General features: G+C 37.8%; 1 protein-coding gene across 4 annotated transcripts in view; it reads right to left on the bottom strand.

Annotated features, from left to right (window-relative positions):
* Nucleotides 1–18,354, bottom strand: part of Eml4 (EMAP like 4) — a 122,936-nt gene that overhangs the window by 75,228 nt on the left and 29,354 nt on the right. For all 4 annotated transcript variants that reach the window (XM_070025467.1, XM_070025468.1, XM_070025469.1 and 1 more), the window contains exon 2: nucleotides 209–391. In XM_070025467.1, coding sequence (XP_069881568.1) covers nucleotides 209–391 — 183 coding nt within the window. The remainder of the gene's footprint in view (nucleotides 1–208; nucleotides 392–18,354) is intronic.

The following is an 18,354-nucleotide window of genomic DNA, read 5'->3' as shown; positions in this document are numbered from 1 at the left end:
CGTTGGAAAATATCCACTTTATAAAAAGTGTAAGTGTGCAAGTACAATTGGTAGTACTACACCAATCTCCAATTTAAAAGAATAAATTTTCAAAATTCTTAGGAATAAGCTACAATTGCAAGTTGATCAAAAGAGAAATTATATTCCCAATTTCAATTCTGAAAGAAAACACTGCAAAAAGCAAAACTCTTCCTATTTTACAACTCACCTTTATTTGTGAGTAATTTTTTCACTGAGACCACATTATCTTCAGTGATTGCAAGACGCCTCAAAACATTAGCCAAAGCTGCCTTTAGCACAGTGATTTCATCTTCTTGCTGCTGAACTCGTAACTCAAGAGCTGAGAGGCGATCTTGGACATCAGAAGTACTTGCAGCAGAAATACTATCATCTGAAAAAAAAAAACAAACCATCAAAAAATGTTAAAACTCTTGAAAAGCACTGCCTTCTGGTAACAGAAACTACCAGGTCTTTTTTTTTCTTTTAATATTGTTCTACTCTTCAAGTAGTTGTACAAAGGAGTTGCCATTCAACAAATCAGTTTATGAATACAATACCACTTGATCAATGTCACCCTTTCCTCATTCAGACAATGCATTCTGATGACTCCATTATTTGTCATCACAAATGTTTACAGTAAAAGTCTTCTTATCTTGGTCAGCTATCTAACTGATTTCTGTCACTTAGGTAACTGCTACTATTAATTTCCCTACCAGGTCTTTTAAGAGACAAGCAGTTAAAATTATAACAGTAATTGCATAACTGTTTATAAGACTAATTACTATAATGACTTTCACAGCTTTTTCAACTAATTTAATATGATATAATATTTCTTTTCTTTTTTTCTTTAATGGTACTACTGGTGATTGAACCCTTTGTGCATGCTAGGCAAATGTTTCTCTTTGAGTCATGCCCCCCAGGCATAAAATAGTAACTTTTAAGTGTGTCAGATAATGAAAATGATGAAAATTTCCCCACAAGCAAATTTCCCGTTTTTATATACTTCAATTGTTTTTTCACCAAACGTTAATGTCACTTGGCAGACATCTGAAACTTCCAAGACAGAATACGATGCACATTATCCTATTTACAACATTTTGTTTGTATTTTTCTACGAAAACAAAAGAGACCAACTCTTCTATTTTGCTTTATATGTCACAAGAGGAAATTGATACATTCCACCGTAGCACTGACTAGATAGCTCTACTTCAGGTGGTATGGCTCAAGTGGGAGCCTACCAGCTTTGAACAAACAGTCAGTCAAGAATGTAAGGTGGCTGGGCACTGGTAGCTCATGCTGTAATCCTATTCTACTCAGGAGGCTGAGTTGAGACTTGCAGTTGAAAGTGAATCTGGGCAAGAAAGTCCGTGAGATTCTTATCTCCAATTTACCACCAGAAAACTGGAAGTGGCGTTGTAGTTCACTAGCCTTGAGCTGAAGAGCTCAGGGACTGCACCCAGGCCAAGAGTTCAAGTCCCATGACTGACAAAAAACAAACAAACAAATAAACAAACAAAAAAGCAACAGGGTAAGACCCTGGGTTCAACCCCCAGTACCAGCACACATGCACCCTGCCCCTAAAATCTCTTATCTAGGTAAGGTAACAGTAATGGAAATGCGAAGGAACACAGTAGCAAATTTGCACAGTAGTAAATTTCCAGTTTCTTATTGTTCTAAAATTTATAATTCCTTCTGAAATCTAGAATCTGAACTCTTAAATTTTTCAGGGACATGAATCCTTTGGAAATTAGCTTTAAAAAAACTGTGACAAGGGCTGGGAAGGTAGCTCAGTGGTAGAGCGCTTGCCTTGCATGCCTGAGGCCCTGGGTTCGACTCCTCAGCACCACATAAGCAAAAAGAAAAAAGCCGGACGTGGCACTGTGGCTCAAGTGGTAGAGCACTAGCCTTGACCTGAAGAGCTGAGGGACAGCGCCCAGGCCCAGAGTTCAGGTCCCACGACCAGAAACCCCTCCCCCCCCCTCAAAAAAAAAACTGTGACAAAAGAACTTTGGTGCTATATCGACTGGGTAAATATGTTTTTTTATCAGTTCTGTGACTGGTTTTTCATTACATTAATTTCGTCATGATAATTAATCAGGATTATAAGGTGAAATAATGCACAGTACTGTCACATAGGAAGAGTTAATTAAGTTACTGTTCCATGGAGATATTGTATTTATTATATGTATAAGCTAAATATTGGAAGCTCTATAATTTAAGTGAGATTAGCAAACTGCAAAGCAGTACATACTGAATAATTAAAACACACGTGTCAACACATTCCAAAATAATAAAATCCTCATACTTATCTATGCTTATCATGCATATATATATACATACAGATGTAGAAGTACACACATCAAACTAGTAATTGGGTTACCTCTGATTAGAAGAGTGAAATTAGAAGGGGGGGAGAATTAAAGGAAAATTTTTGTTTTTCAGTTTAATGATTTCTGTATTATTTTAATTTCACAATAAAAGGGCATCATGTGTTAATAATGTATTTTGTATTTTGGTTAGGCTAAAAATTGTGTGTAGGCTCTTAAGTTAAGTTTTCTACAGACTGCATTCTAATAGTATAAAGGGACATACTAAAATAAAACACAACTTATATTTGCAACCATACGTTACCAAATTTAGAATGCTAACTATCACTAAGTCCAAAACCCCTGAGAACATAGGTGAGTTAACCACAATCATACAGAAACTGAGGAGAGGGCTCCTTCCTTGACAACTCTTTCACTAATCTCACTTTATACTTCCTTTTGCTTTTAATTCAAGAAGTTAACTGATTTTTCTCCTTTCAAAATAGTTTCTAGCCTTAAAGGTTAAAATAAAAATATAAAAATGATTTCTAAAGAGTTCTTAAGCCAGGGGAAAAGATTTTTAAAAACAAAAGAGGAAACAATAGGATCAATAAACCTCTCATCCATCAGTCTACTTCCTGGAAGAAGTAAATCTCCTTTATAAGAGGTGTAAACAAATTTATATGTAACCAGTATTGACATCCAATAATGGTTTTAAAAATACAGTAACAGCTGGGCACCAGTAGCTCACACCTGTAATCCTTGTTACTCAGGAGGCTGAGATCTGAGAATCAAGGTTCTATCTAAATCAGCCTGGGCAGGAAAAGTCCATGAGACTCATATCTCCAATTAATGACTAAAAAGCAGGATAGGAGTTGTGGTTCAAGTGGCAGAACATTAGCCTTGAGCACAAAAGCTCAGGGTAAGTACCTAGGCCCAGAGTTTCAGCACCATGACTGGAAATGAAAAGTGACAACTATTTATTATGCTTTTCCCTTATTACACTCAATTATAGTTAACTCGCTTCCTACTTGTAAAACTGTGTCATCTTTGCAAGTATACACACACACACACACACACACACACACACACACACACACACACACACAGTCTATCAAAACACCTATAAATTAGCAATCTAGTATTAGTAATGAAACATTTACAAACATTCTAGCATCTTTTGAATTCTAATGATTTTATGTAACTGTTTTTAAAAATGGAACACCAGGGCTGGGAAGGTGGCTCAGCGGTAGAGTGTTTGCCTTGCATGCATGAGACCCTGGGTTCGATTCCTCACCACCACATATGCAGAAAAAGCCGGAAGTGGCGCTGTGACTCTAGTAGTAGAGTGCTAGCTTTGAGCTGAAGAGCTGAAGGACAGCACCCAGGCTCAAAGTTCAAGGCCCACAACCAACCAACCAAAAAAAAAAAAAAAAAAGAAAGAAAGAAAGAAAAACGGAACGCCATACATACTTTTTACATGTTCTTAACCTGTAGACATATAATTACATTAATTACTTCAAGAATTGTGATAAAATGATGTTCCAGAAACTATTATATCTCTGAGTATTCAATTTTATACATTATGGAATATTGGATAATCAAGCTTCTTCATTATATTAAGAGAAAATGGCCTCTGAAATGAAGTCTTCCTGTACTAAAAATTATACATATTTGTGTATATATATATAGTGTATATGTGTGTAACATATATACTTCATACACATATGCAGATGCATACAAACATAATTATATACATATACACATGCATATACATACAGGTATGCATATATGAAATATGTAATGAAGAAAGTAATGTATGTGCGTGTGTGTGCATGTGTGTGTGTGTGTGTGTGTTGGTCCTAAGATTTGAACTCAGAGCTTAGGTCCTGTCTGTGAGCTTTTTTGTTCACTCTACCACTTGACCTACAGCTCCACTTCTGGCTTTTTCTGTAATTAATTAGAGATAAAGAGTCTCATGGACTTTCCTACCCTAGCTGGTTTTGAACTGTAATCCTCAAATCTCAGCTAGGATTACAAGTGTGAGCCACTGGCGCCCAGCTGGAATTAATTCTTAAACTAGAAAAATAAAGAAACCAACCAACATTCAGTTAGCATAAGTTGACATCCACAAGTAATGTAATTTATGTGTAATTAAAAGAAATATTGATTAATTATATTTCTGGGGAGTAAGGGAGGTTCAGTAATGTTTCTCTTCTGCAAAAGTGAATGGAGGAATAGGATAGGATGATTAGACTATGTAACTGATTTACTCGAATTTACTGACATGAGTGAAATGATTTTCACAAATTAAATTCCAAAACAGATTATTTCAAAAAAAGCCTGGGGGGTTGTGGCACAGAAACAACTGATGGTCTACAAAATAGCTTTAGAGACTAACGTGAACCTAAGTTGTTACCTGTAAATGAATGGAGAAAAAGTTGGCCTTCATCTCAAAAAGACACATGATATTATAAAATACCATCATAAGAAAAAATATGAAAAAAAAAAGGAAATGGTCTCTAGTCTCTCCTTAAGTACTAAGTGAAGACAGTGAGTAGTTGCTCTTACTCTCCCACCACCACCACAGCTTCCCTTTTTGGAGCTCATTTCACAGCTTTAACTCAGGGCTTCATTCTCTTGCTCAGTTTTTTCACTCTTGGCTGGCATTTCACCACTTGAACCACACCTCTAGTCTGGTTTTTTTTTTCAGTCGGTCACGGGGCTTGAACTCTGGGCTTGGGTGCTGTCCCCCTGCTCTTCAGCTCAAGGCGAGCACACCCTACCGCTTGAGCCACAGTGCCACTTCTGTTTTTCTAGTGGTTTATTGGAGATAAGAGTATCACAGACTTTCCTGCCCAGGCTGGCTTTGAATCACAATCCTCAGATCTCAGCCTCCTGAGTAGCTAGGATTACAGGCATGAGCTACCGGTGCCTGGCTCTAGTCTGTTTTTTTTGCTGATTAACTCCAGGAATTTTCTGCCAGAGCTGGCATAGCTCAGCCTCCTGAGCAGCTAGGATTACAGGTGTTAGCCAACAGTGTCCATCCAAGACAGGACAGTTATTATTGGATAGAATGACAAAGGCAGATTACATTGGAACATAGAGAAATTTACATGACTGTAGAGCCACAAGAAACCAGTGACAATGTGTTATTTATGATTTTTAAAAATGATACTAGCCTAAAGGACAATCTACAGGCAACTGATCAAATAAATGGCTATACTATAGTATGCTACCTAACTATAATATGCTACTTAAGTCTTTAAAAGAATGGTATATATTTATAAACATGTAAATTTAATAGAAATGACAACCAGCTACAGAAAAAATTTGCAAGGCAATTTTCATAGTACAATTCTTTCTGTACAGAACTGTTTAATATTTTATTTTTTGCCAGTCCTGGGGCTTGAACTCAGGGTCTGGGCACTGACCCTGAGAGCACTTAACCACATGAGCCATACAGCCACTTGTTTATTTACTGCTACCAGTTTTAGAGATTGAGCTCAAGAGATCAGATATTTTTGCACTACTGGGTCGCAATCCAGGACTTAAGGCTTATTTCATATTTTTCTTCTCCTTTTTTCTTTTTGTGTGTCAGTTGTGGGGCTTGAACTCAGGGCCTGGGAACTGTCCCTGAGCTCTTTCGCTCAAGTCTAATGCCACAACACCACTTCCAGTTCTCCAGTGGTTAATTGAAGATAAATCTCATGGGCTTTCCTTCCTGGGCTGGCTTCGAACCCTGATCCTCAAGAGATCAGCCTCCTGAGTAGCTATGATTATAGGCATAAGCCACTGGTACTCGGCTCTCTTTGTTTTTGTATATATGTGAACTAAAAATGCTTTTATTTAAGGGAGGGCTACCTTGACCTTGATTTCTCTGACAAACACATTGCTCTTGACATGATTTTTTACCTAAAAGTTACACATTTATTCACCTTGTACCCATTAGGAAAAGTACCCTTTGTAGAAAATATAATACCTGTCTTGCTTTAAGAAAACTACTGGGGCTAGGAAGGTGGCTCAGTAGTAGAGTGCTTGCCTTGCATGCATGAGGCCCTGGGTTCGATTCCTCAGCACCACATAAGCAAAAAAAGCCAGAAGTGTTGCTGTGGCTCTAGTGGTAGGGCGCTCGCCTTGAGCTGAAGAGCTGAGGGACAGCGCCCAGACCCAGAGTTCAGGCCCCATGACAGACAAAAACAAAAAAAACTATAGTACAAATTTTTTCCTTAGGCTGAGGACATGGCTAAAGTGGTAGAGTGTCTGTCTGCCTGCCTAACAAACAGAAAGTCTTGGATTCAAATACTACTCTCTCTCTCTAACACACACACACACACACACACACACACACACACACACACACACACACACACACACACACACACACACACACACACACACACACACACACACACACACACACACACACACACACAAAATATTCTTGAAATACAAAGTTCATGTGTAAGCTACTACTTTAAAACTTACTAAGTATGTATATAAGTAGTTAACAGCACAGTATCAATTTAAACTGTCTAGCTTTATTTAAAACTGGCTTCACCATTTACTAACTTAAAATGAGGCTAAGAATACCTAATGTACAAAGCTGTACAAAATTAAATGAGATTAGTCAATAAAGAGTGTGTGCCAGTGGCTTACACCTGTAATCCTAGCTACTCAGGAGGCTGAAATCTGAAGATCAAGGTTCAAAGCCAGCCCTAGCTGAAGGAGAGTCCAAGAGATTCCTATCTCCAATTAACTAACAAAACTGTAAACTGTGGCTCAAGTAGTACAATGCTAGCCTGGAGCAAAAAAAGCTCAGGGATAGTGTCCAGGCCCTGAGTTCAAGCCTCAGGATGGACGGATGGACACACACCCACACCCACACCCACACCCACACCCAGCCACACCCACACACAGCTAAAAGAAAAATTAAATGTAAAAACAAAGCAAAATGTGAAAAACTTATCAACCTTAATAGGCAGACCTTTTCAAAGATACGTATTTATCAAAGGGGGAGGGTTCTTCCTAATTGGATGTTGTTTCTCTTCTAATTAATCAAATGAAACTGATTCTTGACTTCAGAACTCAACTGTTCTAAGTTCACTGCTGTGTTCCTCATGGCCAAGAGTTGTTGGTATATAAATGGTATCTCTAATGTCCAGGCAAACATGCTTTGACTAAATTATACAGAAAATGTGTAATACTCAAATATGTAAGTTACATTTGTATTGAAAGTTATTACGAGAATAGGTAAGAATGGCAAAGAAACACATGAGAAAATACTCATCATTCCTAGCCATAAAGGAAATGCAAATAAAAATTCTTGAGATTCTATCTCACCCTAGTTAGATTGGCCAACATGGTGATTTTATTTTTATTTTTATTTTTTTGTGGGTTGTGGGGCCTGAACTCTCAATCTGGACGCTCTCCCTCAGCTCTTCAGGTCAAGGCTAGTACTCTACCTCTTGAGCCACAGCGCCATTTCAGCTTTTTCTGCTTATGTGGTGCTGAGGAATGGACCCCAGGGTCTCATGCATGTGAGGCAAGCACTGACCACCTTCCCAGCCCAACATGGTGATTCTGCAAGTGTTGGCAGGAATGTGAGGAAAAAGAACCCTATTGCACTGCTGGTGGGAATGTAAACTAGTACAATCACTCTGGACAGCAACCTGGAGGTTCTTCAAAAAACTAAACATAGATCTTCGCTATGACCAAGCCATACCATTCCTGGGCATCTACCCAGAACATCATAATCCTGGATACTAAAAAGATACTTGCACATCCATGTTCACTGCTGCACTATTCACAATAGCCAACTTGTGGAATCAGCCTAGATGTCCTACAATAGATGAGTGGATCCAAAACTGTTGTGCCTGAATTTTACAGTCATTAGAAGAATATTATGTCATTTGCGGGAAAATGGATGTATCTAGAACAAATAATGTTAAGTAAGGTAAACCAAACTCAGAGAGACAAACATCCCATCTTTTCTCTCATATGCGAAAGCTAGACCTTAAATACCAGCACATAATAACTTATACAGGTCTCTAGGCATTCACACAATGAAACCAAAGGAGGATACTATTAGGAGAGAAAGAGAAACAGAAAGGTACAATGCATATGTGCATCTGATTACACAAAAAAAATATTTGTCAAAACTCCAGGAAATGAAAATGAGGTTTTTTTCTTTTTTGCTGTTTTCTTTTTTTTCTTTTTGTTTATATGTCTTTGGGAGTGTAAGGGAAGGCACAGATATGGAAGGACAAAAGGTAAACAAATGTAGCAATGGTACTCACTGGACACTAGGTTGAAAATGAACTATACAACTTGTGGGTAGGGACAGGAGGACAAAGCTGAAAGAAAGTGAGAGAAGGGGTGACACTGTCCAAAAAGAACTGCACTTTTTATAACATAACAACAATTAAAAAAACTTTGAAAAAAAGTCATCACTGACTTTGGAAAAAAGAAGCCACTAGCAAAACTCCTGGTTGAAACCCCAAATTCAAATCTTCAAAATAAAACATCAATTTTCTTTTTTTTTAATTTTTTATTATTATCTTTAAGTAGTTATACAAAGAAGTGCCCATTCTACATAACAGTATATGAATATAAGGTGTCTGACAACATTGTCACCCATTGCTCCTAACCTATCCTTTCTCTCACTTTTTTTAAAATTGAGATTAGGTGATTACATAAATTTCACAGTACTGTGGAATAGTGATTAGTTAAAAGTCACAAACACATTTGAACCTTCACAAGGCAAACTGTCATTATCATGGTCTATACAGTTTGTGAATTCTATGAGCTTTGACAATACAAATTTTTTTTTCCACAGCAGGTGATGTTTACATTTCTTTCCTTTTGCTTAGCGTAGGCTGTTCCCTCTTTCCCTCTCATTCCTCCCTCCCCATTGCTGTCTTTGAGTTGCTTAGTTCTTTTTCTTCTATGTCTAGTGCAGCTGATGGGTCCCTTTGTTGTACTAAAACATCAATTTTCAAAGAAACTAAGCAACAAGCACAGGTAATTATTTTCTTTTGTAGCTTTTTTTTCCCCTAAGGGCTGAGGACCGAACCCAGGGCCTTGCGTGCGCCAGGTGGGCGCCCTTCTGCTGTGCTAAATCCCCAGCCCCATTCTCTTAATAGAACTATAGTTACCCAGAGGATGGCAGCAAAAACGTGTGTGTAAAATATACATATTCATAATTATTTAAATGGTTAAACACAGAACATGAATCAAGCTAAGAGTACTCAGGAGGATGGGGCTGGAAATGCGGCATGTGTCATGGAACCCTGGGTTCAATTCCTCAGTACCACCTAAATACAAAAAGCCAGAAGTGGTGTTGTGGATCAAGTGGTAGACTGCTAGCCTTGAGCAAAAGAAGTTCCAGGACAGTACCCAGGCCCTCAGTTCAAGCCCCAGGACTGACAAAAAAAAAAAAAAGAGTACTCAGGAGGAGACGGGAGAATGGAAAGAGAATGAAAAGCTGTGCGAAAGCTTTCAAGTACATATGAGAGCAGCATAAAGAAACTCAACAAAAACTGGAGACAACGGGAGAATAGAAGGGAAGAGAAAATTAGTGGATAGACTAGTAAGAACAGTCTGTGCCAGGGAGGAGGATAAAGAAGATTGAAAATACTCAAATAGATATTTAATAGCTATAAAAATAGAGCAAGCAAACCTGTTAGGGATGCCTTTTCTCAGCAGGAAGCGTACAGAGTGTGATGAGGGCTTGAAATGGATTATGTACAAACATGTGGAGATTTAACAATGAACTCCTACTCCTGTGTAACTGATAATAAGCGACTAAAAACCTAAAAAAAAAAATGTAAAAAACATAAAAGGGAACACACATATATGAAATTTTATTATATAGCTAGAAATAAAGTATACATGGTTAAAGTTGATATAAAATTGGGCAAATGTAATTTTCTTTTTCTTCTCTGTTGTCTTCACTGCAGACATGCTAAAAAAAATTATGTACATAAGAGATCCAAATTATAATCCTCAAGTATCGAATATCTGGGATATTCTTTTTTGTGTGTGTGAGAATACCGTACAGAGTTACAATTACATAGGCAAGATAAGGAGTACATCTGGGATATTCTTAAGCCTGCTATGTAGTGGACTGCACAATCATCAATGACAACCCAGATCTAACTCCAATCCTCGAATTAATCCCAGGATTAAATATTCTAGAGATTTTCTAAAAGTGAAATGATTAGAGCCTAAGTTAAGGACACCAAAATAAATTTATATATTCAAAGTCACATCAAATCCAGATCATTTTCTCTATTAAGAAAGTTAGCAATAAATATTTTGTTGATGAATCTGATACTTGGCCATACATTCTGAAGACAGTCTCAGCATTCAAGACTATAATTCAAATTACCTAATTGCTTCATTAAATAAAAATTACATACACTCAAAAATGACTAAATAGGGCTGGGAAGGTGGCTCAGTGGTAGAGTGCTTGCCTTGCATTCATGAGGCCCTGGGTTCGATTCCTCAGCACTACATAAGCAGAAAAAGCCAGAAGTGACGCTGTGGCTCAAGTGGTAGATTGCTAGTCTTGAGCTGAAGAGCTGAGGGACAGTGCCCAGGCCCAGAGTTCAAGCCCCACGACTACCAAAAAAAAAAAGAAAGAAAGAAAGAAAGAAAGAAAGGAAAAGAAAAGAAAAAAAATGACTAAACATAGCCCAGAAACATATTTTAAGAATTCCCAGAGAGCATCTTTTTCATGGAATGAAAGGTCTATTTAGGTATATTATTATGTAAACATCTTAATTCAAACACTACAAAGTCTTAAAGGCAAATGTGGATGGTTTCAAATATCTAAAATTACTAAGTGAAAAATAGTAACCCTCTGTTTCTATAGAGGGTAGAACAAGAAGAAATACACTGAATCTATAACTTAGAGAATGTAGTTTTTGTTGTTTTGTTTCTTTGTGGTACTTGGGATTGAACTCTAAGTGAAATGCTTGACTAGAGCCACACCCAATCTGAAAATTAATGTGAAGAACAAGCCTCGGTAATTAAGAACTACTTTCTCTGTGGGGTACCAGTAGCTCACACACACCTGGAATCCTAGCTAGTCAGGAGGCTGAGATCTGAGGACCATGGTTCAAAGCCAGCCTGGGCAGGAAAATCCATGAGATGCTTATCTGCAATAAACCACCAGAAAACCTGGAAGTGGCGCTCTGGCTCGAGTGGTAAAGCACTAGTCTTGAGCTGAAGAGCTCAGGGACAGAGCCCAGGCCCAAAGTTCAAGCCCCATGACTGACAGGAAAAAAAAAAAAAAGAAGAAGAAAAGAATTACTTTCTCAGAACCTGGCACTGATAGTTCATAACTGTATTCCTAGTTACTTAAGAGACTGAAATCTGAGGACTGCAGTTCAAAGACAGCTTGGGCAGGAAAGTCTATGAGACTCTAATCTCTAACTACCAAAGTGGAGCTGTGGTAGTGCTAGATCAGCACAAAAACTCAGGGACAGTGTCCAGTCCCCCAGTTCAAGACCCAGGATCAGCACAAAAACAAAGCAAAACATAACACACACACACACACACACACACACACACACACACACACACACACACACACACACACACACACACACACACACACACACACACACACACACACACACACACACACACACACACACACACACACACACACACACCCTTAAGTCTGGCCTAGGCATGTGGTAAATCATGTAGGTTGAAAATTTCCAACAGTATATATATTTCAACAGAATATATATTTCAAATACAGTATATACACTAGTAAATATTCTTTATATTTTCTGACTGAGATTTGGACTAGAAAGAAATAGTCATTTGAATTGGTATACTAGAAATTTAATTTTAGATAGAAAATAATGCAGACTGATGATAAATACATGGAAACCAAAATATAGAAAAATGTTAGAAGCAAATCTAAATAGTAGATATTTACATGTTTACTCTAAATTCTCTCATCCTTTCCATTATTTTTTGTAACAAAAATTTGTATCTGTGGCAGAAACGCTTTAAGGGAAAATACAAGTAAATCTGAAGAGTAGACTTATGGTAGTTTGCTGAGAGTTCAAGACCCCTGACCGACCCCCCCGACCCCCAAAAAAGGGAAGAAGGCTAAAAAGACGTAACTAAATGCAATGCTCAATCCTGGACTGGGTAATAGGAGTGGGGATGGGAGAAGGTGCAGGAAATACACTATATGGAATAAACTGGCAAAACTTAAATAAGGTTTACAGATTTCCCTGATCTTGATCATGGTACTATATATACTCTTCCATTTCGGGATAAAGGACAATTATATTTGCAGCTTACTTAAATAGCCCAGTAGGGAGCAAAAAGTATGTAGACTGGTGCAGCAAATATGGCAAGAATTCTGAATTTGAGTACAGAATATCCAAGAGTTCTTTTTACTATTTTAATGTTTTCATATATTTTATTTTTCAATTTTAAAAACTATATAAATAAATTTATCTTTAATTGCAATACTGGTGTTTGAACTCAGGGCTGTGCACTTTTATAAGCTTATCATATTTTTATCATATCAAATGCTTATCAATACCTAGTACATACACTAAGTCTGATACAAATAAGTACAAAATGTGCTCTCCCATCTAGCAGGGATGACAAAGTAAACATATAATATTTTTATGAAAAATGTCACTAAAGCAGTAAAATAGTAACTGTCAAATGAATGAAACAGGTAATGACTGCTGGGAATTTAGAGGGCAAAAACAATCATGAAAGACAAGATTGAGCCTCCTTGAAGAAAAGATTGAGGCTTCAAGTCTAAGCAGAAACTAGCTAGGCCAAAGGGAAAGAAAATTCCAAAGTAGGATATTTGTAGATGAATGAATGAATGAATATACAGTCTGTTAACAGAGGTAAGTGAAACTCACAGGTAGAAAGGAAGGCTGAGGCCTGATATAGAGGACTATGAATCCTAGCTGCCAAAGTTGGATTTCATACTAGAGGCAATAGCCAAATGATAAATGATACTGACATAGTGTAAGAACTAACTTCTCCATTTCTATAAACAATCTGACAAATGTACTCACCTTTCTTACTGTGCTAAGCGATCTTTTGATTACTCTATGAGTGCATGACTGATTCAGGCCACATTGCCTATCATTTAAAATCACTGAGCAGGTTAGGCAAGCCAGGAAGCTGACTTAGTGCCAAACATATATATTTGGTATAAACAACCATCAATACTTGGAATTACGATTGGTAAAATTGACATTAGTTGACTGTTTTTAGTGCAAATTAACTGTTAATGGATTGTATATTTACATACATGCATACACATAATGATCAGTTACCTCCTCCATTAATCTCCCTTGAAATTAAGTTTATTTTCGTTTCCTTACCAAATATAAAATTATCAACTTTACTGAAAAACTTCACTATGTATAAGTAGCCAGTCTTTTATTTTATTAATATCGATGTGTCAACACAAAAGTTTTCATTAAGTATTTTAATTCAGAATCATATATCAGTGATCATATGGAAGTGTTTATTTGGTTGCTCATAAACCAAACTTATGCTAAATTCATTCTGCAAGGTCAAGTTTATCAACATTAAATTGTAATTGAAGAAATAAAAACAAAATTTACATAAATCATCATTTTGAGAATCTTTCATTTTAGTTCCAGCATTATTTTTCCTTAATAGAAGAAATTATCTCAGCACCTAATATATATAGATAGAGAGAGAGAGAGAGAGAGAGACAGAGACAGAGAGAGAGACAGAGAGAGACAGAGAGAGAGAGACAGAGAGAGAGAGAGAGAGTGAGTGAGTTTTTTGTTGTTTTTTTTTAAAGGCCAGGCTGGGAATGTGGATTAGTGGTAGAGTGCTTATTTAGCTTGCATGAAGCCCTGAGTTCAATTCCTCAGTATCACATAAACAAAAAAGGCCGGAAGTGGTGCTGTGGCTCAAGTGGTAGAGTGCTAGCCTTGAGCAAAAGAAGTTCAGGGACAGTGCTCAGGCCCTGGGTTCAAACTGGGGACTGGAAAAAAGAAAAGAAAGAAAAGAAAGGCCTTTATTCAAAGTCACCACTGGGTGCGATGTGTCTGCTATCACACTACTGATACTCAGCTGAAGCTGAAGATCTCAGGTTTGAAGCTAGCCATGGCTATTTAAGTCTCAAAAGAATTTTTTGGGGGACTGGGAAGGTAGCACAGTGGTAGAGCGCTTGCCTTGCGTACCTGAGGCCCTGGGTTCTATTCCCCAGCACCACATAAGCAAAAAGCAAAAAGCCGGAAGTGGTGCTATGGCTCAAGTGGTAGAGCGCTAGCCTTGAGCTGAAGAGCTGAGGGACAGCGCCCAGGCCCAGAGTTCAGGCCCCACGACCGGACCCCCCCCAAAAAATTTTTTTTTGATCATTATAGAACAAATTGATTATTGCAAATCAATAGCAGATGAATGTTTATGATCTTTAAAAACACATGTTGTAGTAGTGAGAACATTTTATTGGAGTCACATAATCTTAGCATTCCATGTATATCTGCTAAAAATAACATTTACCTAGCTTTATTTCCAATTTGAAATTGTACCTAATACTATTTTATTCTAAAAAGCTATCCCAAGAAGTCTCCATTTCTGTTACTCAAATAGGAAAAAAATGAACTAGAGGTTGATTTCAGAAAGGGTCAGCAAACTATTGCCCATAAGCCAAATCTGATCCCACCTAGCTGTTTTAAATGGTCAATGAACTAAAAATATATTTTCTTACATTTTTAGTTAAACAACAACAAAAAGTCTTAAGAAGAATAGCATTTAGGATTTGTGAAAATCACACAAAATTCAGTGTCCATAAACAGTTTGTATTTTTTCCCCCAGTCGTGGGGCTTGAACTCTGGGCCTGGGCGCTGTCCCTCAGCTCTTCAGCTCAAGCCTAGCGCTCTACCACTTGAGCCACAGTACCACTTCCGGTTTTCTGAATGGTTTATTGGAGATAACAGTCTCACGGTCTTTCATGCCCGGGCTGGCTTTGAACCGCAATCCTCATATCTCAGCCTCCTGGGTATCTATTAAGATTACAGGCCTCTGCCACCAGTGCCCGGCCATACACAGTTTTGTCAGAACATATTCTTTTAAACATTTTTCTACAGCTTTTTGCAAAAGCAGCAGAGTACAATAGTTCTACCAAAGAACTATTTTGTAGGCCACAAGATATTTACTAACTAATCCTTTAGAGACAAAAATTGGCCAATTCCTTGTTACACAGCATAGCAGACAAGGCAGCAAAATTAAACCAGTGTGAGTTTGAAACCTGTCTATGTCACTAATTGGTTTTATAATATGTCCAAATTCATCACTGGTTGTAAAAGTCAGATTTCTAAATACTTTGAAATGAGGTCTAACTTTTGGCCCTGGTTGGCCTTGACCACGATCCTTCCTTTCTTCACCTCCTGGGTTGTTGGGATTACAGTTGTAGCCATACTACCCAGACGTTAAATTTTACTTTTAACTGGTAATTTTATGTATTTATGGGGTAGTTATGTTTTGGGGTTTTTTTTTTTTTTTTGGTCGGTTGTGGGGCTTGAACTCTGGGCGTGGGAGCAATCCCTGAGCACTTCAGCTCAGTTATGTTTTGATTACACACATACATTATGGCATGATCAATCAAACCAAATAAAATTTCCATTTCCTCATATATTTACCATTTGTTTGTGGTAGAATATTTAAAATATACTCTTTAGTGCTGGGAATGGGGGTCATACCCGTTATCTCATCTAGTCAGGAGGTAAAGATTGGGAGGACTGTGGTTAAGGCGCAGGACAGGCAGAAAGTAAGACACAATCTCAGCACACAAAAATTAGCTTAGTTGAAAAAACTGCTTCAGTATTTGAGCTGTTGGTAAACACTCAAATATAAATATCCTCCACTTAAAATGATTTTAGCTGGGTGTTGTGGTGCATGCCTGTGGTCCCAGATATTTGGGAAGCTGAAGTAGGAGAACTGCTTAAGTAGCTGAGAGTCTCATCTCAAAAAGAAAATAATACAACTAAAGATAATAATAAAGAAAAGAAACAGGTCATATCTAAGAGAATACACCAGGCAAACTAACCCATGGAGAATAGGAGAATTGGTAAAGACCTGAAATAAACTATGCTGTGAGCAGGCTCTAAAACCCCACGACATTACCCTACCCCTTTCCCTTCCCTGTAAGGCACTATACCTCATATACTATTTTCTCCTATCAAAGATTCAATGAAATACATGAAGTCTATCACAAGTAACAACTAAGACCAAAATTTCACCAGAAAAGATTTAAAATATTCCTTCAGATATGAATTTACAATTATGTTTACAGACAAATGGCTGAAGTTGAGGATAACTATCTCCACAATGAAAAGTTTATGACTCTGAATTAATGCCAGAATTTCTAAAACTATTTCTTGAACTGTGGGAAGTTCAAGCAAAAAGATTGCTTTTGATCTCACTGATTATCAGCCTTATTTATCTTGCCATGCTCATCTCATTAAGGAACAATATTGTGTTCAAGCTATCTTTTAAGACTAACACCAATGATTAGACACATAATATTTAGCATCACCTCAAAACAAATGGTCCCTCCCGCTTTCATGTTCCCAGAGTAACACAAAAATCACTTCTTGTTTCCCTGACACACCCACCATCTGGCTGGTAAATGACAGGCATCAGATTTCTGTCAAGTGTGGTCCCTACTCTTTTCTATCAATCCTTTCTCCCAACAGGTTGCATAATTTTCCAATCTTCTTCCCTCTGAATGCTGGGGCAAAGTAAATTTGTATAGATCTTCACAGAACCTCATTCTACCCTTTTGCCCTAACTCAATTAGCTTTCTCCCAAGACATCATTTCTACTTCAGCTAGATTAAAATGACAACTAGTCGTGTGTGTGTGTGTGTGTGTGTGTGTGTCTTCTTGTTCCACTCACACAGAATTATTTCCCTTCCTACTGTAGCACATCTGTGATTATTCCAGAAATCTGTTAAATCCTTCCTCCTTTACTTGTAACTAGGTTCTAACCTAATTACTCATCTTTATCCAAATATGAATTACATATAGGATTACATATATGTAATTATAGATAGGATTTAAGCTGGACTTAACTACCCATCCTTTCCAGCCACTATCAGCCTGGATAACTTCCAGATCAATGTGAACATCCTAACTGCTCTTCTCCTTAAGGGGAAATTTCCAATGACAGTGGTATTTAGATTAGTCAACTAACCCCCTTTATTTATTTTTTTGTTGATCTTGGGACTTGGACTCAAGGCTTAGGTGCTGTTCCTGAACTTTCTGCTCAAGGCTAACACTCTACCACTTAAAGCCACAGATCCACTTCCAGTTTTCTGGTGGTTAATTAGAGATAAGAACTTCCCAGACTTTCCTGCACAGACTAGCTTCAACTGTGAGCCTCAGATCTCAGCTTCCTAAGTAACTACGATTACAGGCTCGAACCACCAGCGTTGGCTGATTAATCTACTACTTACTTTTTTTTTTAATTGTAAAGGTATAGAGGGGTTACAATTACTAAGTAATTAGTGCACTTCTTGTCACTGTTACCCTTCCTTGATTTTCTCCCACTCCCCTGCCCCAAAGTTGTAAAGTTCACTTACAACAGTGTCTTGTGAGTATCGCTGTTGTACTGGTTCACTTTTTGTCAGTTGTCTCACTATTGTGTTATTCCTCTTTCCTTCCCCAAATCAGATAAATGTATATAAAAGACACAGAGACATGGGGCAGGGAAGGTGGCTCAGTGGTAGAGTGCTTGCCTTGCATGCCTGAGGCCCTAGGTTCGATTCCTCAGCACCACATAAGCAAAAAAGAAAAAAGCCAGAAGTGGTGCTGTGGCACAAGTGGTAGAGTGCTGGCCTTGAGCTAAAGAGCTGAGGGACAGTGCCCAGGCCCAGAGTTCAGGCCCCACGACCGGACCCCCCCCCCCCAAAAAAAAAGACACAGGGACACCCTGTGATAACTACTCATCTGTAGATTTAAAATTGATTATGTTCTAGCTACTCAGGAGACTGATATTTAAAGAT

This window comes from Dipodomys merriami, unplaced genomic scaffold (assembly GCF_024711535.1).
Source record: "Dipodomys merriami isolate MVZ:Mamm:240054 unplaced genomic scaffold, mDipMer1.0.p SCAF_17, whole genome shotgun sequence".
NCBI lineage: Eukaryota > Metazoa > Chordata > Mammalia > Rodentia > Heteromyidae > Dipodomys > Dipodomys merriami.
Note: the sequence above shows the minus strand (reverse complement) of the source record. Positions and strands in the feature narration are given on the sequence as shown.